Consider the following 22445-nt stretch of genomic DNA (forward strand, 5'->3'; position numbering starts at 1 on the left):
CCCAGATGCTCTGAGAGCCCAGTTTCCGCGGGCCGGAGCTGGTGGGTGGGGCTCCCAGTGTGGATGGCAGGTAGCAGCTGGACACAGGCGTGTGACTATCGGAGTGTGTGGTGCCCTGGGCCTGGACGTGGCAGGTCCAGCCCAGGAGTGACGGCTCCGTGCTTGTTTCTCTCTCCGACCGCCCAGTGCACCACTTCAACCTTGGCCGAAGGATCCCTGGCTTTGATTATGGCCCAGATGGGTTCGGCACGGGCCTCACACCGCTGCACCTCTCCGACGATGGGGAAGGCGGTACTTTCCATTTCCATGACCCTCCCCCTCCCTACACCGCGTACAAGTACCCGGACATCGACCAACCCGATGACCCGCCGCCACCCTACGAGGCCTCCATCAACCCGGACAGCATGTTCTACGACCCTGCAGGTGACCCCCAGGGCAAGGGAGCCGTGGGTCACAACCAGCCGGCATGCGGGCCAAGGCCCTGTGGCCCCCCAACTTCTGCCCGGCCTTCTGCTTTTGCTTTGGTTTTCCCTTTAAGATGGTCCCACCGTCTGGGGTGGGCACACTCTTCCCAGGGTTGCAGATGGCCACTGGCAGTGGTCTCCCTGCCCCTGCCTCCCTCCCGGGAACTCCTGTTAGTGAGCAGCCCTCGGAGCCCCCTCAGCAGGGCCCTGTGGGGAGCGGGGTGCCCGGACGCTGGGCTGTCAGGCATGGTGCACGTGTGGTGAGCTGAGGAGACACCCCCTCGGCATGCCCTCCTGTCCAGCGGTCACTTGAGTCTGTTGTTCATCTGATACTGTGGAAAATCATTCCTCACAGGCGAAGCAGAAAGAACAGCAGGTGTCCTGCCCATGGCCCGACCTGTCCCTGTCCCTGGTGTGCACGCAGGTGTCCCATCTCGATTCCCTGTGTGTTAAACACACATGCACACATGTAACACAGCAGGCTGGGCTTTGCAAGGTTGGCACTGCTGTGTTCTTGGTCTGTTCCGTCAGTTAGTCCCGTCCTTTGTGGTCTGCACAGGCAGGAAAGCCTTGGATTTGACCTCTGTCCTTGGGACACTTGATTGTCACAATATGCTATCCAGGGGGCCAGGGTGGGTAGGACAAGGGATGCTTCTGGGGGAGCGAGTCCCAGATGCCTCCGTAGACCAGGCTGCAGGGGAGCAAATGCTCCCCGGGGCAGGACGGCAGGACTGCTGGGCCGGGGGTGTCGGCCAGGGGAACGGCGGTGCTGGGTCCTTGAGCCCTGAGCTTTCAGAGAGCATCTGCGGGAATAAGGAGGGGCTGCCACCAGGTCTCCCTCAGACCAGGGTGTTCTGCAGACCCCAGACAGTTGGCTGGGCTGCCTGCTCTGGCCCATCTCCCGCACTTGCCCCCGTGTTCCAGCCCATGTCTAACACATGTGAGCCCTGCCTGGACCCCCAGAGTCTGAGAGGGTTTCCCCCTCCCCTCCCTTTGATCTGCTGACTCAGTCAAAGCGTGTCCCCTACGCACACATCATGCTTTGCTCACGGCTGTACCCCTGCTCCAGCCCCACGCAGCCCACTGCATGGCAAAGGTACAGGGTGAGCACGGTGGAGCCCTGTGGGGCAGGCTGTCCCCTGCCCGGTGGTGTTGGTGGGAGCAGGCAAGCAGGAAGAGCATACCCTGAGCCGGGACCACCCCCTGCTGACCCCCATCTCCTCCCACAGATGATGACGCCTTTGAGCCAGCAGAGGCCGCCCCACCGACCACAGGGGATGGTGGTGGTGAGGGTGCAGCACCCCGGCGCCTGGAGCAGCCCCTGCCCACCCCCAGGGCCTCTCTGGCCGAACTGGAAGACTCAGCCGACAGCAGCAGTGTCCTCCTCGTGCCCCCTGACCCTGCCCAGAGTGGCAGTGCCCTGGCCACAGAGGCGCTGCCGGGGGGCGGCCGCCACAGCCGAAGTTCCCTCAATACCGTGGTGTAGAGGACGGCGGGCCCACAGCCCAAATGGGCAGGGAGCACCTGTTTGCTATCGAGAAAAATGCTGATCTCCTTGGGAGACTTGAGGGGCCCTTGAGTGAGCCTGGACCCAGCTGCACAGCTGCACCCCTGATGGCGGGCACACAGACACTGCGCCAGCTCCCAGGGCGCCAGCACCTGCCCGAGGGTCCTTGGGGGCTTCAAACACACGCGTAGCTTTGGGTCACTTTTTCTTTTTAAACGGCAGAAGGATGACAGAGTTCATGAGACCACACGTGTCAGGAGCAGGGAACAAAGGAGGCGCCATACGATCTAGCGGGGCTGGACACTCCAGCTCTGGTGGGCTTGCTTGCTGCCACTCGCCCTCCAGAGGAGCCCGGGCTGCCGTGCGCGCCTTGCCAGCCGCCACTCAAGAAGGCGTGCCCGGGTGGCGGGTGTCTAAGGACTGTCAGTGCAGTCGGGACAGATGGCCTTGGAGGTTGTTGCCACAAGGACTGCTCTGGGGGTGGTCCCCCAGGTCCAGTTGTGAACATCCCGCTGTGGGGGCTGGGGGTTGGCCTGGTGCCCGAGGCCCTGAGGAGGACAGCTGGGAAGGAGGCTGGACTCTGTACTGTCTTTCCAGCTGGGCTCCGTGAAGCCCAGTTCCACACCAGGAGGCCTGGGCCCCACCCCAACCATTTTCTCCCCAGCATCGCAATGCGTGGCCCACCCTGGGCAGCTCTGGGGTCGGGCTGGGGCCTTTAGCCATGCATGAGTGTCCTGGCCCTGGATCCGCCACCGGGGCTGGCTCCTGCCTGCTACCCTCTGGAGCCCCCACTCCTGCTGAATTTGCCCCTGGGCCTGGCCTGCCCCCACCCCACCTTGTTTGTGCCATAAGGGTTGTGTCTTTAGGGGGAGGGATGGCTGAAATTCACATCCTGGGCTGTCCACCTCCCGGAAGTCCACTTGCTGCCCACCACCGCCACCCCTGGAGCCAGGTGCCCGGTGGCCACATGCCACCTTCCTGTCCCCAGCAGCAAGGTGCTGGGTGTCCTACCCTGGGGGGCCTTTGACTGAGGGTCACTGTTGCCTGTTTCTGGGCAGTGGTCTTGTCTCCTGACACGGGGTTTTAGCATTTCTGAGGTTTGGAGTTTAAGCGGGTTTTGTGCGATTTTTTAGCACATTCATATCTTTTCTATGTTGAATGTCTGGATCTTTTCTTTGTTGTGTGCATGTGTATCTGTGTGTGTATGTGTGTGTGTGTCTATAAGTGTTTGCAGGTGGTGGCGGTACAGGGGGACTCAGGCCTGGGGCCCCCATTTCCAGGGCCAGCCATGGCGTGCTGGGCGGCCCCGAGGCGTGGCCCTCAGCTGAGAGCAGGGAGCCCTTCCCTGGCCCCTCGCGCCCTCCCAGACCAGCAGTGAGTGGGGGATGACTTGAAGTGGGTGCTCTGTGGTGACAGGCCTCGCTGGCACAGTCTATTTCTGGACACATTCTCACAGTCTCTCGTTGGGGACCGTTTTGTTCTTCCCTGGGCAGCATGAGCTTCTCAAGTTGCCCACAGACCGGGGCTCGGCCCACAGGAGCCAGAGTGCTGCAGGCGGCCCCACACGGGCAGGCTGCGTGCCGAGCAGGCCTGCACTCCCCCTGCCAAGGGCTGGGACTGGAGAGTGGCTGCACTGGCTGCTGAAGACAAAGCAGAAAGCGTGTCCTGCCTCCACTGTGTTCTGGGCACAGAGCAGCTGTCACAGGCCTTGTTGGTGCTAGGTGAGGGTCCTGAGCACTCCTGCTTTGGAGTGGGCTCCCCCGTGGAGCCCCAGAGGGGCCTGGCCCCAACAGCTGAGGGTCCCTCCCAGCCCCCATGTCTCTGGCCCAGGCCTCAGACCCGTGTGTACAGGGCAGGGTGGCTGGCACTAGATGTGTGGGACTGGGGACTTCCTTGGGGACTGAAGGACTGCTGGGCCAGTTGGGCGTGTGGGAGTCACTAAGGAGGTGGCCTGAAGCAGGTCGTGGGGGCCACAGAGGGGGGCCTGCTTCTGGACAGGCCAGGGCTCTGGGGTTGCTCAGCCCACGTGCAGCACTGCTTCAGGCTTTGCCTGCTGCCCGCAGTGTCCCCAGGAGCTAGTGCCCCAGGGGCTGAGCTCCGGTGGGGGTGGGGGAGCAAGGGGAGAGGTGGGGTCGGCCTTCTGCCTAGGCCAACCATCGTAAGATCTGGTTGTGCCCCGTGGTCAGATGAATCCCGACCAGCCCTGGCTGAGAGTCTTGTGCTCCTGTGAGAGCTGCTGACCTGCTTGGTGGGGGTGGGTGTCTATATGCCATTGTCTCAAGGCCTGTTTATGTTTTCCTTTCACTAAGGGTTTTTAGTTTGGGTTTATTTTGTTTGGGTTGGCAACTAATTCTTTTCTAAGATGCTGTGAGAACCATTTCATCCGAATGCCAAATAAATTTGTGTTCTGGAAGAAGTGTGGTCCGTCCTCGGTGCGGCCCCAGCTGGAGCAGGAGGCTCCAGCCAAGTTGGGGCCGAGGGACAGGTGCAGAGGTGGCTCTGTGGAGGAGTTGGGCCACCTCTGGAAGCCAGGGCAGGCGTGGGGTTCTGAGATACCTATCCCTTCCGTTCTCTGACGGTGGTCTTTTCAATAATTTCTCAGTTCCTGATGTGAGGAAAGAGGGCGCCCAGGGGACTCAGCCTCGGTGGGTCCTCGCGCTGGCTTGGCAAGGGGTTGGTTTAGGAAAGGCACTGGTGAGGCCCCTGGGGGCTTGGGGAGGCGGCCCTCGGGCCTGAACACCTGCGGGGCGGCGGGCGGTCCGGTCAGCACCGCGGACAGCGCCTTGGGGGGGTCGGGGCGCGGCACTCGCGCTTGGGAAGGCGCGCCCGCCGAGCGCATTCCTGTGCGTCGTCTTCTCTCCTGGCTACTCGCGGGGCGGGGCTCCTGGTCTCCAGCCTCCATTTCCTCATCTGTAAATGGGCATAGTAATAGCATCCCCCCACCCAGGAATAGTTGGGGGGTGGGGGTTCCGTGAAAGCGTGCAGCTTGGGTCGACGCCGGCGTTTGTGGCTGGCAGCCGTCCCCGCCCCGGGATCGAGTGCCTGGCGAGCTCCAGCTGTCTCCCCACTGGAGGCGCCGCCCCTCCGACCCTCCCCGCGTCTGGAGCACCCAGGACTCAGCCACGCCCCTAACTCACCCCGCTGGTAAATTCACCGCCCTCGCTGGCTTCCTCGGCCCGCGTCCTCCGCCACTTACTGCAGCACCATGCGGTCCCCAGACTTGGCGCTCGCCTTCCTCGCCGTGCCGCTGGTGGTGCGCGCCGACTCGGAGGGTGAGCACAGGACCCTGCCTTTCTGCTCTGCCCTACCCTCCCCGGACGCTCCCTCTTCTCCGCTTTAGGCCCTGCCCCTAGTTGCGGGGGGGCGTCTTTTGGGGAGGAGAGGTTGGAATTGGGGCGACAGGAGAATAGGGTCTGCCTGGCATCCACTGGCCAAAGCCCTGTGCTCCCACCCTTGGACCCCGGCTGGGATGGCGCTCAGGGCCCAGATGGCCTGCGTCAGCCCAGTCCCCTCCCACCGTCTGCAGGTGCCTGGTGCTATGACTCCCAGGACGGAAAGTGTGGTGAGGACAGACTGTTGTGTGAGGCTGTGTGGCATTGGTCTGTGTCCTGTGTCCACTGCACTTCTGTGGTCTCTGCGGGTTTTCTGTCTGTAGTCCTGGGTCGCAGCGATTGGGAGCCCACAGCGTGTGTATGACTGTCCCCCTGTGTGTGTGTCCGGGTCTGTGGCTGCTGTGCTCTCCAGTCCTGCTGTGTGTGCCAAGCTGCTCACATCAGGTGGGACCCATAAGCGTGCCGTGTGGCCAGCCCACGTGTGAGCAGGTCGTGGAGGTCCCCAAAGTTGGCATGTGACTGGGTGCCAGGAGGCTTTCCCAGGCCCCTTCCCTGTGGAGCAGCTGCCTGCAGGGGCTGTACCTGTGATGGTGTTGCAAACACTATGGCCAGGCCAGGTTTGGGGGGGTGGCAGTTGTGACCTGTCAGGTGGGGGCTCTTCCCTGGGTGTGTGTGGGGGGAGGAGGAGGGCCACCTTTGTGCACCCCCATGTCTCAGCCCCCCTAGAGACCTAGACCTGTTCCCCCAGGCCCCACCCACTGGAAGGAGATGGCCCCAGCCTGTGGGGGCCCAGGCCAGTCCCCCATCAACATCGACCTTCACCGGGTCCAGTGGGACCCCACCCTTGGACCTTTCATCTTCCAAAGCTATGACTCAGCACCTCCAGGCCCGTGGACCCTGGAGAATGATGGTCATGCAGGTCAGCACCCTGGGTCAGGCCCCCCCTCCCCCAGACAAGGACAGCAACCCCCTGCACAAGGATCAGGATCCCCACACAGGAGATGAGACACCCTACAGAGACCAAGGACTCCCCACAAGGGTCAGGAACCCCTACAGATGGGTTAAGAGCGTCTACATAAGGATGGGAATGCCCCCACAGGAATCAAAATCTCCATAAATGGCACAGGAAGCTCCACACACAGTGGTCAAGACATCCCCCAATGGAGGTCTGGAACCCCCACATAGAGGTGCCAGGAACCCCCTACCAGTAGCAATCAGCCATTGTCCCCGAGGACCAGAAGTCAGGGCGTACCCAGAGGTCAGAACTTCTGGAGTCACCACAGCCCCCAACAATCCCATAGCTGAGGTGGATCAGGACCCCCGCCATGGGAGGCCGCCTTCTCCCCTCCCTGCAGGGTCGGGGGTTTCCACTGCAGTCTGTGGAGCCCCACCTGGCCAGCCAGCAGAGGGGCCTGGACACCCAGGGTGTCGTAGTTCCAAAGAGGCCCAGCCAGGGGGCAGACTGGCCTGAGGGGGTACCTTTGCTCGCACCTTGTGCTCTAATGGCACGAGGGCAGCTGAGTGCGGGAAAGAGAGGGTGTCATTTGTTCCCTCCCCCTCAGTGCTCTGCACGGACACTGGTCCGCAGAGCCTGCTGGAGATGCAGGGCGCCAGGCTGCCACCACCAGCGTACCGTGCCCTGCAGCTGCACTTCCACTGGCGGGGGCCCCGGGCGAGCAGTCTCAGAGCACAGCCTGGACGGGCAGCACCACCCCATGGAGGTGGGCCTGGTCTTGGGGAGGGGTGGCGGGAGTGCCCCATGGAGGCCAGGGCAGCCTGGTGGGAGTAGCTGGCTACCTCCCATAGTCTGTGTCTCCCCAGATGCACGTGGTCCATATGAACACCCGGTACCAGAGCATAGGGGAGGCCCGAGGTCACCCTGATGGTCTGGCATTGCTGGCCGTGCTCTTGACGGTGAGGGAGGGGCCGTGTGCCTCCTGGCAGGGAGGGGGGCTGCTGTGTGACAGCCTGCTTTCAAGAAAGGGGGTCCATGGGGGTCTGTAGAGGGGGCAGGTGGCCTGTGTAATCTTGGGTGGGCATTGGGGCCCCTAGAGGCTTTATAGGATGACCAGGTTCTGTGAGGGGGTGTGGCCAGTGAGGAGTCGTGGACCTGCAGGGTCAGTGGGGGTGGCCCTCCCCCCAGCAAACCCCCTTCACCTGTCTTCCCACTTAGTCTCCCCTACACCTCCCTCAGTGTTCCCCCCTTTTAAGACCCCCGCTCGAGCCCCTCTCACTTGGAGCCCCCTTCCCAGGATCAGGACTCTGAGAACGCCAACTTTTCGGCCGTCTGTTGGGCCTGAAGAATGTGTCTGCGCGCGGTGAGGGGCGCGGTTCCCCGCGGCGGGGGCGGGGCGGCCGGACACCGGGAGGTTGGTTCCAACCCGCCGCCGTCTCTCTCCCAGGGGCCTCCGTGAACCTGGCGTCCACCTTCCCGCTGGCCTCGCTGCTGCTGGGCGCCTCTGGCCTCTCGCGCTTCTACCGCTACGCGGGGTCGCTGACCACGCGGTGCTGCGAGCCCGTGGTGCTCTGGACGGTCTTCGAGGACGCGGTCCCCATCGGGCGCGCGCAGGTACAACCCCCGCCCCGAGCCGCCCCGCCCCGCAATCCCGTGCGCCGCGCCTTGACCGCCTCCGCCCCACACCCTCAGGTGGCCCAGTTCCGGATCGTGGCCCAGGCCGGGCCCGCCCCCCGCTCCCGCCCCGCGCCGCTCACGGAGGACTTAACGGCCGCAGCAGCCTCTCGGCTTACGCAGGGTTGTAGCTTTCCCCAGCGCCTCGGTACGCGCGGCAGCCCCCACCCCGGCCCGAGAGCACGGGGCTCTCCTGGGCCTGGGGCTCAGCCTGTGGCTCTGACAGGGGCCCTAGGATGTAGACACGACCACCTTCCCGCAATAAACGACTCACAGAGTGACCTTGGCCCCCTGTGGCTGGGGGGAGGGGGGCGGCCTGGGCGCACCGCAGCTCCCACGGAGGCCTCCTGTGCCACCCTTCCCGACACCACCACAGGCAGTCCCAGACCCCATCCAGAACCCCAGACCTCCCCAGATCCCTCTCGGGGAGAAGGCACCCCCACTCCCATCCTACACGTTATGCCTGAATCCCCCGATGAGACAGAAGGAGAAACTCCACCTGCTAAAGCCTAAGATTACTATTTTATTTTACAAACGAGCTGGCTGACCACCCCAGACACTGTGTGGTTTAGTGATGCCTCCAGCTGCCATTTCCCAGAGGCCAGGAGGTGAGAAGCTGCTGGATCCCAGCTCTGCAGCACAGAGTGGTGGGTCCTGATGACAGGGACAGTGAGTGAAGGGCTGTCTGTACCAGGTGAGACCCGACCCAGGCGACACTCCGGGAAGGTGGGCTGTGGAGTCTGATGTAGGTTGACACTGGAGAGACACTGCTGTCGGGTGACTGCCTGCGGTGAGGCTACTTAAGGTAAGTGGCCTCCGTGTCACTGTCAAAGCAAAGCTGAGAGTCCAGGGGGCGCTGACCAGATGCGCTGTGTCCAGGCAACGCTGTCCAGTAGAGGGTGAGCCCGACTGTCAGGGGAGTGAAGCTGGCTAGAGTTAGGCTGCTGTCCAGGGCCCACGGTAGAATGTGCTCGTACATCCGAGTGACACTGTCCTGAGTGAACCTGTGTCCAGGTGACAGTGTCCCAGCAGCCCACGTGTCCCCGGTGTCTGTCACTTGGTGTGTAGGTCACACTCTCCACCCCATTGCATGAAGGCCCGGCCTCCTCCCTGAAACCCTTCAAGAAAATACACTTGCAACCACCTCCCCCAGACAGAGGAGACCTTGGGCTCTCCCGCTGCGCTCACTCCGGGAGGCTGACATACCCCTGGCCCGACCCTTACCCCCGCCTGGACTCCGGCTCCAGCTGCGCAGAGCCGGCCGCACTCCCCAGCCCCTTCCGATACCAGAGCGCTAGCCGGCGGCGTCGGAGGACCCTTCTCGCTCCAAGCCACGCTCCACGAGCCACCTGGCCGGTCCCAGGTAGCAAAGCCCCGCGGCGGGCGGCGGCGGCGCGCCAGGCCCTCGCCCCGGGCTCCCTCTCTCTGCGCTTAATCCCCGCCGCCCTGCGGGGCCCCGGGCGGGGTCTTCTTGAGGTTCTTCCGGGCCGGGGCCCGGCTCGCGCCGCCGTCGGCCGGGCTGTCCGAGGCGTTGTCGGTGGGCCTCGCGCCCGCAGCCAGGGCATTCACGGTGCCCAGCGCCCGCAGCAGGGCCGGGCCGCGAGGAACGCGGGGCTCGCGGGGAGCGGGTGGCGGAGGCGGCAGCAGCGCGCGCAGGGCGTCCAGCTGGGCCCGCAGCTCCGCGCGCAGCGCCTCCAGCCCCGCGCCCAGCTCGGCGCGCACGGCCGCCAGGCCCTCCTGCAGCTGCCGCTCGCTCACCTCCAAGACGCCCGCCGGGTAGGTGGCCCCGCCGCGCGGCTCCCCGCACACGGAGCACACGGAGCCGCGGCTGCGCGCCTCCTCGGGCTCCCCGGCCCCCGCCGCGGCCCCCGCGCGCTCCACCAGCCGTGGCAGCCGGGGCGCGTCGGCCCGCGCCGCCGCCTCAGCCCGGAGCTGGCACCGCGGGCGCGCCAGGCGGCCTGGGGCGCGGGCTTCGTTGGGGCTCGGCCTGTGGGGCTGCGGCCCGGGGTCCGGCCGGCGGCCCACCGCGCGCCGCAGCGCCTCACTGGCACCGTACGCGCTGCGCGCCTGGGCCCACGGGCGCCGGGGCTCTGCCGCCATCCGCGCCGCCGCCGCCTCCACCGCCACCGCCGCCTCCAGAGCCCGGCCGGGCCGGAGCCCCAGCCCGTAGCCTAGCGATCAATGGGGCCCGGGAGACGCTCCGTGGAGAGGGCCTCCGGGACGGCTGTGGGAACGACCAAGGCCTCGGGGAATCTGGCCTGGGGCCCGCGGAACCCCGGCAGGGCAGAAACCTTGGCGAATGGGGCCCCGGGGAACCGGGGGAACGACGCCAAAGGCTTGAGTGTGCAGGACTTGCCCGCGGTGCTGCGCCGTCAGTGGGTCCCAACAAGGGGCTTGAACAGGCTTCTGGGCAGAGGTGATAGGGACGTGGAAGCGCCCAACCCCAAGTGGGGAACCGAGCTCACATACTCTGCTCGAAGCCACAGTCCCCATCACAGTCAGGGGAAGGCAGGTGTAGTCACGGCCTGAAGCCCTCCTCACTGGCTGGGGCCACCTCCTCCCATACCACAGTCCAGGCTGCTATCTCTGCACTGCTCCCCTACAGCCCACACACAACATGCACTTCTGCCCCTGAATTCAAGATCCCTATTGCTCTCTGCTGGGCCCCTGCCTTCAGGAGGCTGCTGGAGGTCCAGCCCATCCCTCGCTGCTGTGTGCACTGACCCTGTCCTCTTCCTCCTCTAACCCAGTGACTGTCTTCACCCCCTAAGCCTTTTCCTAGGCTGTTTGTCTGGCCTGGAATGTGCCCCCTGCTCCCCCCTCGCCTGGCTGCTCCCACTCATCCCACTTCTCCAGGGCAGCCTTCCTTGACCATCTCACCGCCTACCAGGGAACTCAGGCCCCTCCCCCACAGCACCCTCGCAATCATGATTAAATGGCTCTGTTCTCTGTCCACCTCCATCCACAGTAGGATCCTGAGTACGGGCCCAGTGGTGCTGAGCGGGCTGGATGTTGGATGAAGTCCTTGGGTGAATGAATCTGGGGCTGAGAGTCCCGGGTGGGGCCACCCCACCCCTGGCCAGCTGTGCACCTCCTTTGCCTGGCATTCAAGGCCCTCACGGCCATCCCTGCTGGCTTTCCTGTCCCTCCCACTTTACCACTGCACCCCATTCATTCTCACCCTGGTGCCTTGGCACATGCACTGCTGCCCGTGCCCATCACCGGGCCGTGGGCAGTGTGCTGTGGGCCTCTCTGGAAGGCAGTATCCCCTGCCAACATGTTGTGCTCACGGCACCCAAGGGGCTAGTTAGGACTCTGGATGCCCTGGGGCCTCCCCAGCAAATTGTGGGGAGGGAGGGCCTGGCATGGATCCAGGCTGGGCTGGGAGGGCAGATGGCAAGACAGCCACTGGAGCCTGTGTCCCCAGGGCCCACCGGGGCCTACCCTCTCTGCAGCTCTGTGCCTACGTGTGCGTGTGTGTGTGAGATTGGGGGGTGCCGTCGACCCTGTTCTTGGGCAGCCTTGGCCCCAGGCCACTGTGAAGAGGCCTGGATCCCCTCGGTTCATTCATTCATTGGAGCCTGTCGCTCTGGAAGGTGCAGGGAGAGGGGAGAATTTGGTCCTCTGTCAACCCCTCTGACCCTCCATTCCTGCTGAGTCACCTGGCCCCTCAGGACCTCCAGCCTGTGGCTCTGCTGCTCCCTAGAGCCTTGTTAACCGTACCCACCACCACCCTCCCCTCCATAATTAAAGTACGACTGACACAAGAGCCCTGGATTCCTCCCCAGGCCTGCTGGAGCCCGGCTGTGTGACCCGAGGGCTCTGCCCTCTCTGAGGCTTACCTGTGAAATGCAGGAGGCCCTCAGGTCCCCAGGAGGGGACAGCAGGGAGGCCAAGAGAGTGGGAGCGGGTGTGGGAGGGACTCCAGATTTGCCGACCAGCAGTTAGGGATGTGAGAGCCAGAAGGGCCTAGAGTGGGCTGCCCAGGCAGCCTGGGCCTGGGGAAGACAGAGGCCGAAGGAGGGGGTGTGATAGGAGCAAAGACAGACTGGGAGGGGAGGCCCTGGGGACCCCATGGGTCCTGAGGGGTGTTGCAGATGTGTTGGTTGGGGCGAACAGGCAGGGGCGGTCAGCACGACTCTGATCCCCAGAGGTCAAATTCAGTGAGCATCAGGAAGCAAGTTGTGGTGACCCTGGCCCCATGTTCATCAGTGGAGAGGCCAGGGCGCAGGTGAGGCCTGCAGTGCGGAGCCGGGTTGGAGTGCCCTGGCCGGAGCTGGCTGGTCAGAGCCAAGTGGCTGTTGTCCCTTCAGGGGACAGAGCTGCTGGGTGGGGGGCTGCACACAGGCCTGCTTTCCAGGTCCTCCCGGAAGTTCCTCACAGCCCTGAAGCCAGCCTGCCAGGGGGCTCCCTGCATGGGGGCGCTGACAGGCCCAGCTCCTCCCCAATCCCGTCCCTCTCTGTGTGCCAGGGGCCAGGCCAGCCGTGTCTGTGGGAAGCCACCGACCCACCCGGGCTGTCCCCGGCCGGGCTCTGTGCCTTCAGGCCAGCCCTCCCACCAGACAAGGTGGGCGAGTAGCTGCTCATTAACTCAGGGAGGAGAGACTGCCCTGGGCTCAGCCTCTGCCCAGAGAAGGGGGTGGTCACTCCCTGTGACTTCCCTGTGGTCACCCTTGCACTCTGTTGCAATTAAACCCTGGCAGCCACCTAGGCGGGTTTTCTTTCCCAGAGCCTGAGGGCAGTCGGGAGCCAAGAGGGCATTGCATGTTGGAGGAGCTCTGGTGGCCTTGGGGGGGCGGCTAGGGAGCAGCCATGCGACTGTAGCCCACAGTCCTCAGGGGAGCATCTGGTAATGCAGGTCCCCAGGTCCCCAACCACACGAGGTAGGGGGGGTGTGGGTGCTGAGGGCACAGAGGTGTTTGTCTTCTGCAGTTGAAGGCCCACCAGGTTCTTGGCAAAGCGGGGGACGTGGCGAGGCAGGTGGCGGTCCTGAAGCCGGCAGGATCTGAGGGCCTGTGTTGGGGGGTGGGGCACACCAGGCAAGGGCCCAAGGGGGACAGGACCTCTGTGCAGGCCACCCACCGGGTGGGATGGGGGTTAGTTTTGGAGCTGGTCCTGGAAGGGGTGGTGTGGCCCGGGGCTCTAGGGTAGGGGCTGTGCTCTCCATCTGGCCAGACTGGCTGGGCCTTTGGAGGGTGAGCAAGCCATCTTGGCAGGGGCCTGGACCGCGGGCTCTGGGCTCTAGGGAAGGGAAGGCTATGGTGCCCTTCAACCCCCAGAGTGCAGGCCATGTTGTGGGACCTCGGTGGACTAAGCCGGCAGGTCTGGCTCAAGCCATCGCTCAGCACAGTTCTGGGCAGCTTCATCCTGCCTCACGGGCCACTGGTGGTCCCTGTGGCCTCGCCTGTCTCTCCCCACCCCACCCCCACCCCTGTCAGAGCCCAAGACGAGTCTCTGCTGGCCAGGAGACGGTGAGGGCGCAGAGGCGACAGAGGCAGGAGGGCGTGCAGCGGCCAGGGGAGGCCTGAGGCCTGAGGTCCCTCCTTAAAAGACAGGGTCAGAGAGGGGAAGTGACTCACTCTGGATCCTAGTGCTGGAACGGGGCTTCCTGTGGGCGCTGGACTCGGGCACAGCTTGCCCCTGAACACCCCCTGCCCACCAGGCCCTGGAACTGTGCCATGGCCTCCTGGTGGCTCTAGCTACCCAGGCATTCCCTGGGAACTGTTCTGGGTCAGGTGGCTCTGTGGGGGGCAACTCATTACCCGGTATTGACCTTGCCTGACCTCAGTAATGAGTTCATTACCTGGTAATGGCTTTGTTTGCCTGGTCCTGGCGTCAGCAGCCTGGAGTAGCTCTGACCAGTCTGGGCTGGGCCCCTCGCCCCCCACCTGCCCCAGGTGGGGCATCAGGCATGCCAGCATCTGTGTGTGCCCCGAGGGCCCAGCCTCGGCTCTCAATGGGACAAGCTCCCCAACCTTGGGCAGCTGAGGCCAGTCACCACTCTGCATCACCCTTCCACCCACAGATGGGGCAGAGCAGGGAGGGCTGCCACAGACAGGCACACTGCCCATGCAGGGGTCCTCGGGGTCCCCCTTCTCTTGCCAGCTGAGCCGGGGTCTCCATTCGACTGACCCCTGGGATGGACCTCGTCTCATCATTCCTGGGGGATGGGGCTGGGCCCCATCAGGAGCCCCTCCACCTCCCTGTGGCCAAAGGTCACCTCTCTGTCCTCATCTTTGATCTCTTAGCAGCACTGACAGAGCTGGCTGTGCCCTTCCACTTGCACCCTCCCGGCCACCCCAGACCCTGGCGCTTCTTGCTGCTGCACTGGCCCCCCAGACAGAGTCACCATACCCCCACTGGCCTCACTTCTCCAGTCCTTGGCTTTGGCCCTGAACTTCTCAGGCAAGCCTGTTAAACCTACGTCTGGGGACTTCCCTGGTGGCACAGTGGTTAAGAATCCGCCTGGCAACACAGGGGACACGGGTTTGATCCCTGGTCTGGGAAGATCCCACATGCGGCGGAGCAGCTAAGCCCATGTGCCACAGCTACTGAGCTCTAGAGCCCGTGAGCCACAACTACTGAGCCCGTGTGCCACAACTACTGAAGCCCACACACCTAGAGCCCGTGCTCCGCAACGAGAAGCCACCGCAATGAGAAGCACACACACCACAACGAAGAGTAGCCCCTGCTCGCTGCAACTAGAGAAAGCTGGTGCAGCAACAAGGACCCAATGCAGCCATAAATAAATAAATAAATGTTCCTGTGAGGGAGGAGTCAAGATGGCAGTGTGGGAAGACGCAGAGTTAGCATCTCCCCACAACTAGGGTGCCTGCCGGGCGCTGGTGGGGGACTCTGACCCCCAAGGAGACGAGAGGAACCCCAAAGTGAACCAGTAGGACGTAAGTGGAGGCCAGGCAAGATCAGCGCCCCTGAGGCTGGAGAGATCAGGAGAGGCAGGCGGGAGGGGCCCTGAGGGAGGAGCAGGAGAGGAGCAGAGGGCGTTAACCCCACCCATTTGGGCATGGGGAGCCTGCCGAGCTCCCAGGCTGGTCCCCTGCCCTCCAAGCCCCCTCCAGGCTGCGTGGGTCCTTGGGGGCATAGGAGGGAGGCCAGGGAGATCAGGAGAGGCAGGCAGGAGGGGCCCTGCAGGAGGAGCAGGAGAGGAGTGGAGGGTGATTGCCCCACCCACTTGAGTCCAGGAAGCCTGCTGGGCTCCCAGGTGAGGTCCCAGGCTCTCTGAGACCTAGGTGGGGGGCACCCTGGGCCCCTTCTGTTCCTTGAGCCTAAGTCCCACCCTCCACAGCCCCCAGGGCCTTTTCCAGCCTTGTGAGTACTGAGCATTGGCCCTGCCCACCACCCAAACCTCACCCTTGCTTAGCCCCCACTCTGCACATCCAAGGCCTTTCCTCCCCACCCCCCACTTTTTCTTTTTCCTTTCCCTCCTCCTCTTTTTTACTATTGTGGTACTGATGTACCTTCCAGTTGTTGATTCATCTGTTTTTTAATTTTTACATTCTTTCTAACATATCTGTTAGTTTCCTTTTCTAATTTTATTTTTTACTTTGTTATTTTTCTTTTTTTTTTGCCACCCCATGGGGCTTGCAGGATCTTGATTCACGAGCCCAGGGTTGGGGGGATGCTCCTGCAGTGGGAGATCCGAGTCCAAACCACTGGACTAACAGAGAACCTAAGACCCCAGGGAATATTCATTTGAGTGAGGTCTCACGGGGTTCCTCATCTCAGCACCAAGACCCAGCTCTACCCAATAGCCTACAAACTCCAGTGTTGGAAGCCTTAGGCCAAACAACCAGTAAGACAGGAACACAATCCCACTCATTAAAAAAAAGAAAAAAATGAGATGGCAAAAAAATATGTCACAGATGAAGGAGCAAGATAAAAACCTACAAGACCAAACAAATGAAGAGGAAATAGGCAATCTACCTGAAAAAGAATTCAGAGTAATGATAGTAAAGATGATCCAGAATCTCAGAAATAGAATGGAAACACAGATTGAGAAAATACAAGAAATGTTTACCAAAGATCTAGAAGAACTAAAGAACAAACAGAGATGAACAACACAATAACTGAAATGAAAACTACACTAGACGGAATCAATAACAGAATAACTGAGGCAGAAGAATGAATAAGTGAACTGGAAGACAAAATGGTGGAAATAACTGCTGAGAAACAGAATAAAGAAAAAAGAATGAAAAGAGTTGACGACAATCTCAGAGACGTCTGGGACAACACTAAATGTACCAACATTCGAATTATCAGGTTCCCAGAAGAAGAAGAGAAAAAGAAAGGGTCTGAGAAAATACTTGAAGAGATTATAGTGGAAAACTTCCCTAACATGGGAAAGGAAATAGTCACCCAAGTCCAGGAAGCACAGAGAGTTCCATACAGGATAAATCCTAGGAAAAACACACCAGGACACATATTAATCAAACTAACAAAAATTAAATTCAAAGAAAAAATATTAAAAGCAGCAAGGGAAAAACAAAAAATAACATACAAAGGAAGCCCCATAAGGTTATCAGCTAATTTTTCAGTGGAAACTCTGCAGGCCAGAAGGGAGTGGCAGGATATACTTAAAGTGATGAAAGAGAAAAATCTACAACCAAGATTACTCTACCCAGCAAGGATCTCATTCAGATTCGATGGAGAAGTCAAAAGCTTTTCAGACAAACAAAAGCTAAGAGAATTCAGCACCACCAAACCAGCTTTACAACAAATGCTAAAGGAACTTCTCTAAGCAGGAAACACAAGAGAAGAAGAAGACCCACAAAAACAAACCCAAAACAATAAAGAAAATGGTAATAGGAACATACATATTGATAATAACCTTGAATGTAAATGGGTTAAATGCCCCAACCAAAAGACACAGACTGGCTGAATGGATACAAAAACAAGACCCATATATATGCTGTCTACAAGAGACCCACTTCAGACCTAGGAACACATACAGACTGAAAGTGAAGGGATGGAAAAAGATATTCCATGCAAATGGAAGTCAAAAGAAAGCTGGAGTAGCAATACTCATATCAGATAAAATAGACTTTAAAAGAAAGACTGTTACAAGAGATAAGGAGGGACACTACATAATGATAAAAGGACCAATCCAAGAAGAAGATATAACAATTATAAATGTTTATGCACCCAACATAGGAGCACCCCAATACATAAGGCAAATGCTAACAGCCATGAAAGGAGAAATCAACAGTAACACAGAAATAGCAGGGGACTTTAACACCCCACTTACACCAATGGACAGATCATCCAAACAGAAAACAAATAAGGAAACACAAGCTTTAAATAACACAATAGACCAGATAGATCTAATTGATATTTATAGAACATTCCACCCAAAAGTAGCAGAATACACTTTCCTCTCAATTGCACATGGAACATTCTCCAGGATAGATCATATCTTGGGTCACAAATCAAGCCTCGGAAAATTTAAGAAAATTGAAATCGTATCAAGCATCTTTTCTGACCACAATGCTACGAGATTGGAAATCAATTACAGGAAAAAAACTGTAAAAAAACACAAATACATGGAGGCTAAGCAATGTGCTACTAAATAACCAAGAGATCACTGAAGAAATCAAAGAAGAAATTTAAAAAAAACAGAAACAAATGACAACGAAAACACAATGACCCAAAACCTATGGGACACAGCAAAAGCAGTTCTAAGAGGGAAGTTTATAACAATTCAATCTCACCTCAAGAAACAAGAAAAACCTCAGGGCTTCCCTGGTGGCGCAGTGGTTAAGAATTCGCCTGCCAATGCAGGGGACACAGGTTCGAGCCCTGGCCCGGGAAGATCCCACATGCCGCAGAGCAACTAAGCCCATGCGCCACAACTACTGAGCCTGCGCTCTAGAGCCCGTGAGCCACAACTACTGAAGCCCATGCACCTAGAGCCCATGCTCTGCAGCAAGAGAAGCCACCACAGTGAGAAGCCTGTGCACCGCAACGAAGAGTAGCCCCCACTCACTACAACTAGGGAGAAAGCCCGCATGCAGCAACGAAGACCCAGTACAGCCAAAAATAAATAAATTAATTAAAAAATAATAATAATAAATAAATAAAATAAAATTAGAAATGAAAAAGGAGAAATCACAACTGACACTGCAGAAATACAAAGGATTATAAGAGACTACTACAAACAACTATATGCCAATAAAATGGACAACCACGGAGAAATGGACAAATTCTTGGAAAGGTACAATTTTCCAAGACTGAACCAGGAAGAATTAGAAAATATAAACAGACCTATCACAAGTAATGAAATTGAAACCATAATTAAAAATCTTCCAACAAACAAAAGTCCAGGACCAGATGGCTTCACAGGCGAATTCTATCAAACATTTAGAGAAGAGCTAACACCCATCCTTCTCAAACTCTTCCAAAAATTTGCAGAGGGAGAAACACTCCCAAATTCATTCTATGAAGCCACCATCACCCTGATACCAAAACCAGAAAAAGATATCACAAAAAAAGAAAATTATAGACCAATATCACTGATGAACATAGATGCAGAAATCCTGAACAAAATACTAGCAAACAGAATCCAACAGCACATTAAAAGGATCATACACCATGATCAAGTGGGATTTATCCCAGGGATTGCAAGGATTCTTCAATATACGAAAATCAATCAATGTGATACACCACATTAACAAATTAAGGAATAAAAACCATATGATCATCTCAGTAGATGCAGAAAAAACTTTTACAAAATTCAACACCGATTTATGATAAAAACTCTCCAGAAAATGGGCATAAAGGGAACCTACCTCAACATAATAAAGGCCATATATGGCAAACCCACAGCAAGCATCATACTCAATGGTGAAAAATTGAAAGCATTTCTGCTAGGATCGGGAACCAGACAAGGATGTCCACTCTTGCCACTGTTATTCAACATAGTTTTGGAAGTCCTAGCCACAGCAATCAGAGAAGAAAAAGAAATAAAAGGACTACATATTGGAAAAGAAGAAGTCAAACTGTCAGTATTTGCCGATGACATGATACTATACATAGAAAATCCTAAACATGCCACCAGAAAACTACTAGAATTAATCAATGAATTTGGTAAGGTTGCAGGATACAAAATTAATGCACAGAAATCTCTGGCATTCCTATACACCAACAACAAAAAATCAGAAAGAGAAATTAAGGAAACACTCCCATTTACCATTGCAACAAAAAGAATCAAATACCTAGGAATAAACCTAAGGAGGTGAAAGACTTGTACTCAGAAAACTATAAAACACTGATGAAAGAAATCAAAGATGACATAAACAGGCAGAAAAATATACCATGTTCCTGGATTGGAAGAATCAATATTGTGAAAATGACTATACTACCCAAAGCAATGTACAGATTCAGTGCAATCCCTATCAAACTACCAATGGCATTCTTCACAGAATTAGAACAAAAAATCTTACAATTCGTATGGAAACACAAAAGACCCCGAATAGCCAAAGGAATCTTGAGAGAGAAAAACGGAGTTGGTGGAATCAGGCTCCCTGACTTTAAACTATACCACAAAGCTACAATAATCAAGTCAGTATGGTACTGGTGCAAAAACAGAAATATAGATCAATGGTACAGGATAGAATGCCCAGAGATAAACCCACTGACATATGGGCGCCTAATTTACGACAAAGGAGGCAAGAACATACAATGGAGAAAAAACAACCTCTTCAATAAATGGTGCTGGGAAAACTGGACAGCTACATGTAAAAGAATGAAATTAGAACACTCTCTAACACCATACACAAAAATAAACTCCAAATGGATTAAAGACTTAAATGTAAGACCAGACACTATAAAACTTTTAGAGGAAAACACAGGAAAAACAGTCTTTGACATAAACCACAGCAAGATCTTTTTTGACCCACCTCCTAGAGTAACAGAAATAAAAACAAAAATAAACAAATGGGACTTGCTTAATTAAACTTAAAAGCTTTTGCACAGCAAAGGGAACCATAAACAAGACAAAAAGACAACCCTCAGAATGGGAGAAAATATTTGCAAATGAAACAATGGACAAAGGATTAATCTCCAAAATATACAAACAGCTCATGGAGCTCAATATCAAAAACACAAACAATCCAGTTAAAAAATGGCAGAAGACCTAAATAGACATTTCAGCAAGGAAGACATACAGATGGCCAAGAGGCACATGAAAAGATGCTCAACATCACTAATTATTAGAGAAATGCAAATCAAAACTACAATGAGCTATCACCTCATACGGGTCAGAATGGCCATTATCAAAAAAGCTAGAAACATTAAATGCTGGAAAGGGTGTGGTGAAAAGTGAACCCTCCTACACTGTTGGTGGGAATGTAAATTGATACAACCACTATGGAAAACAGTATGGAGGTTCCTTAAAAAACTAAAAATAGAACTACTATATGACCCAGCAATCCCACTGCAGGGTATATACCCTGAGAAAACCATAATTCAAAAAGAGATATGCACCACAATGTTCATTGCAGCACTATTTACAATAGCCAGGACATGGAACCAACCTAGATGTCCATCGACAGATGAATGGATAAAGAAGACGTGGCACATATATACAATGGAATATTGCTCAGCCATAAAAAGAAAGGAAATTGAGTTATTTGTAGTGGAGTAGGTGGACCTAGAGTCTGTCATACAGAGTGAAGTAAGTCAGAAAGAGGAAAACAAATACCGTATGCTAATGCATATATATGGAATCTAAAAAAAAAAAAAAAAATGGTACTGATGAACCTAGTTGCAGGGCAGGAATAAAGAGGTAGACATAGAGAATGGACTTGAAGACATGGGGTGGGAGGGCAAAGCTGGGGCAAAGTGAGAGTAGCATCGACTTTTATACACTACCAAGAGTAAAACAGTTGGCTGGTGGGAAGCAGCAGCATAGCACAGGGAGATTGGCTCGGTGCTTTGCGATGACGTAGAGGGGTGGGATAGGGAGAATGGGAGGCAGGCTCAAGAGGGAGGGGATATGGGGACATGTGTATGCATATGGCTGATTAGCTTTGCTGTGCAACACAAACTAACACGGTATTGTGAAACAATTATACTCCAATAAAGATCTATTTTAAAAAATGTTCCTTTAAAAAAAAAAAAAACAAACCTACGTCTGATCAGAACCCCCTCTGCCCTCACCCTCCAACCCAAGGGCTCCTGCCCACTCCCTGCAGAGCCTGGGCTCTGGACCTGCCCCCAGGGACACGCCCCCTCCTGCCCACCATGCCAACAGCTTCCTGCCTGGGGGCCAGTGTGTGTCCTGCTCCTTGAGCCTCAGGTCACAGATACCACCACCACCACCACCCCGCCTTGCCCCTGGCCCCCAAGGAGGTGTAAAGGGGAAAACTCAGTGTGTTCCTTCCTGTGTAGGAAAAAACCCAGTTGTACCCGACTTGTCTTTCTTCCCTGTGTTTTCCCTTCCCTTCACAGACAACACTTCACTTCTGACGCTCCTGGTCACCAGATGCGTGGAGGATTTTCCCCATGATAACAAGCAAGTTTCCAACCCCAGTAGGGTGTCTGAAGATTCGACTGGATTCTGACACTGTCTACCCCAAGGTGGCATCACACCCCACAGGTTAAGGGTTCAGGCCCACAAGAACATCCCCCGCCGCCACGTCCCCGACCCCCTTCAGAAGCTGGGTTTCTGACTGAATCAGAAGTTCCCACGACCCTCTCCTCAGGCTCGATTAACTTCTCAATTTTGAAAAGCGAGGGTCTTAGTGTAAGGCCCCTGGATGCCACGGCCCCTCCTGCCCTGGACTGCACAGGGCACTCGCTCCCTTCTTCGAGCTGGACAGCCGCTCAGTACCTGCCACCCTGGCCTTGGGTCCCCACTCAGCAAGGCCTGGGAGTGAGCAGCCACCCTTTCCAGCCCTGTGGCGCCCCCACCCTCGTCCTTGTTTCTGTGCCCATAGCACCGGGGCCTCACCATGGAGGTTCCCAGCCAAGCCCAGTAGGGGTCTCACCCTCCCAGAACTCCGGGACCCTCAGGGTGGCCGCCTCTCTACCCAGGATGGGGAGACTGGGGAGTCTGCAGACCCCTCCCCCCAAACCCTACCCTCACTCTACCCCACCCCATCTCCCCTCTGTCAGAAGAAAGGCCCAGGGGCCGAGTGCAGGCCTTCCTGAGGGCCCCTTCCCTCCAGTTCTGGGTGGTCCCGAGCAAAGGAAGCCATCTTCCCAGCAAAGAGAAATGGACCCACTCCCATCCCTGGGGATGGGGCAACTGGTAGGTCAAGTGTCAGGACCCAGCAGCTGCCCGTGGGGCTCTGTCCATCTCACACAGAGGTCACTAACCCTCAGTGTTCCACACTTACCCAACCTAAACTCTCCACACTCACCCACCAGGCGTGCGCACACACACACCACACACATCACACACACACACCACACACACCACACACCACACACACCACACACACATCTCACACATCACACACACACACACACCCCCCGAGATGCAAGCGCTTTCC

General features: G+C 57.2%; 3 protein-coding genes across 7 annotated transcripts in view; 2 read left to right on the forward strand and 1 right to left on the reverse strand.

Moving 5' to 3' along the window:
* The window catches only part of DGCR2 (DiGeorge syndrome critical region gene 2), a 71852-nt gene extending 67465 nt beyond the window's left edge, over positions 1 to 4387 (forward strand). For all 5 annotated transcript variants that reach the window (XM_082417237.1, XM_082417235.1, XM_082417233.1 and 2 more), the window contains 2 exons: positions 187 to 423; positions 1694 to 4387. In XM_082417237.1, coding sequence (XP_082273363.1) covers positions 187 to 423; positions 1694 to 1950 — 494 coding nt within the window. In that variant the 3' untranslated portion in view covers positions 1951 to 4387. The remainder of the gene's footprint in view (positions 1 to 186; positions 424 to 1693) is intronic.
* Positions 4388 to 4499: 112 nt separating this feature from the next.
* Positions 4500 to 8223, forward strand: LOC309639700 (carbonic anhydrase 15-like). Its single transcript, XM_082417252.1, is given in 11 exon segments — positions 4500 to 5243; positions 5498 to 5533; positions 6052 to 6222; positions 6866 to 6963; positions 6965 to 7024; positions 7125 to 7217; positions 7556 to 7592; positions 7595 to 7621; positions 7706 to 7872; positions 7951 to 8025; positions 8027 to 8223. Coding segments are annotated over 11 exon segments (960 nt in total). The 5' UTR covers positions 4500 to 5176; the 3' UTR covers positions 8156 to 8223.
* A 212-nt stretch (positions 8224 to 8435) lies between these two features.
* On the reverse strand, positions 8436 to 22256 carry FAM246C (family with sequence similarity 246 member C). Its single transcript, XM_082417247.1, has 2 exons — positions 13512 to 22256; positions 8436 to 11930 (listed from the first exon to the last, which is right to left on the reverse strand). Exon 2 carries the CDS (start codon positions 10030 to 10032, stop codon positions 9364 to 9366), a length of 669 nt encoding a protein of 222 aa, XP_082273373.1. The 5' UTR covers positions 10033 to 11930; positions 13512 to 22256; the 3' UTR covers positions 8436 to 9363.
* Between the last annotated feature and the right edge of the window lie 189 nt (positions 22257 to 22445).

The sequence above is a fragment of the Balaenoptera physalus genome (genome assembly GCF_965194825.1).
Source record: "Balaenoptera physalus genome assembly, chromosome: 12".
NCBI lineage: Eukaryota > Metazoa > Chordata > Mammalia > Artiodactyla > Balaenopteridae > Balaenoptera > Balaenoptera physalus.

What these genes read in the sequence shown, in the direction of transcription:
- FAM246C (XM_082417247.1), bottom strand. Translation starts at nt 10,032, where the DNA reads ATGGCGGCAGAGCCCCGGCGCCCGTGGGCCCAGGCGCGCAGCGCGTAC.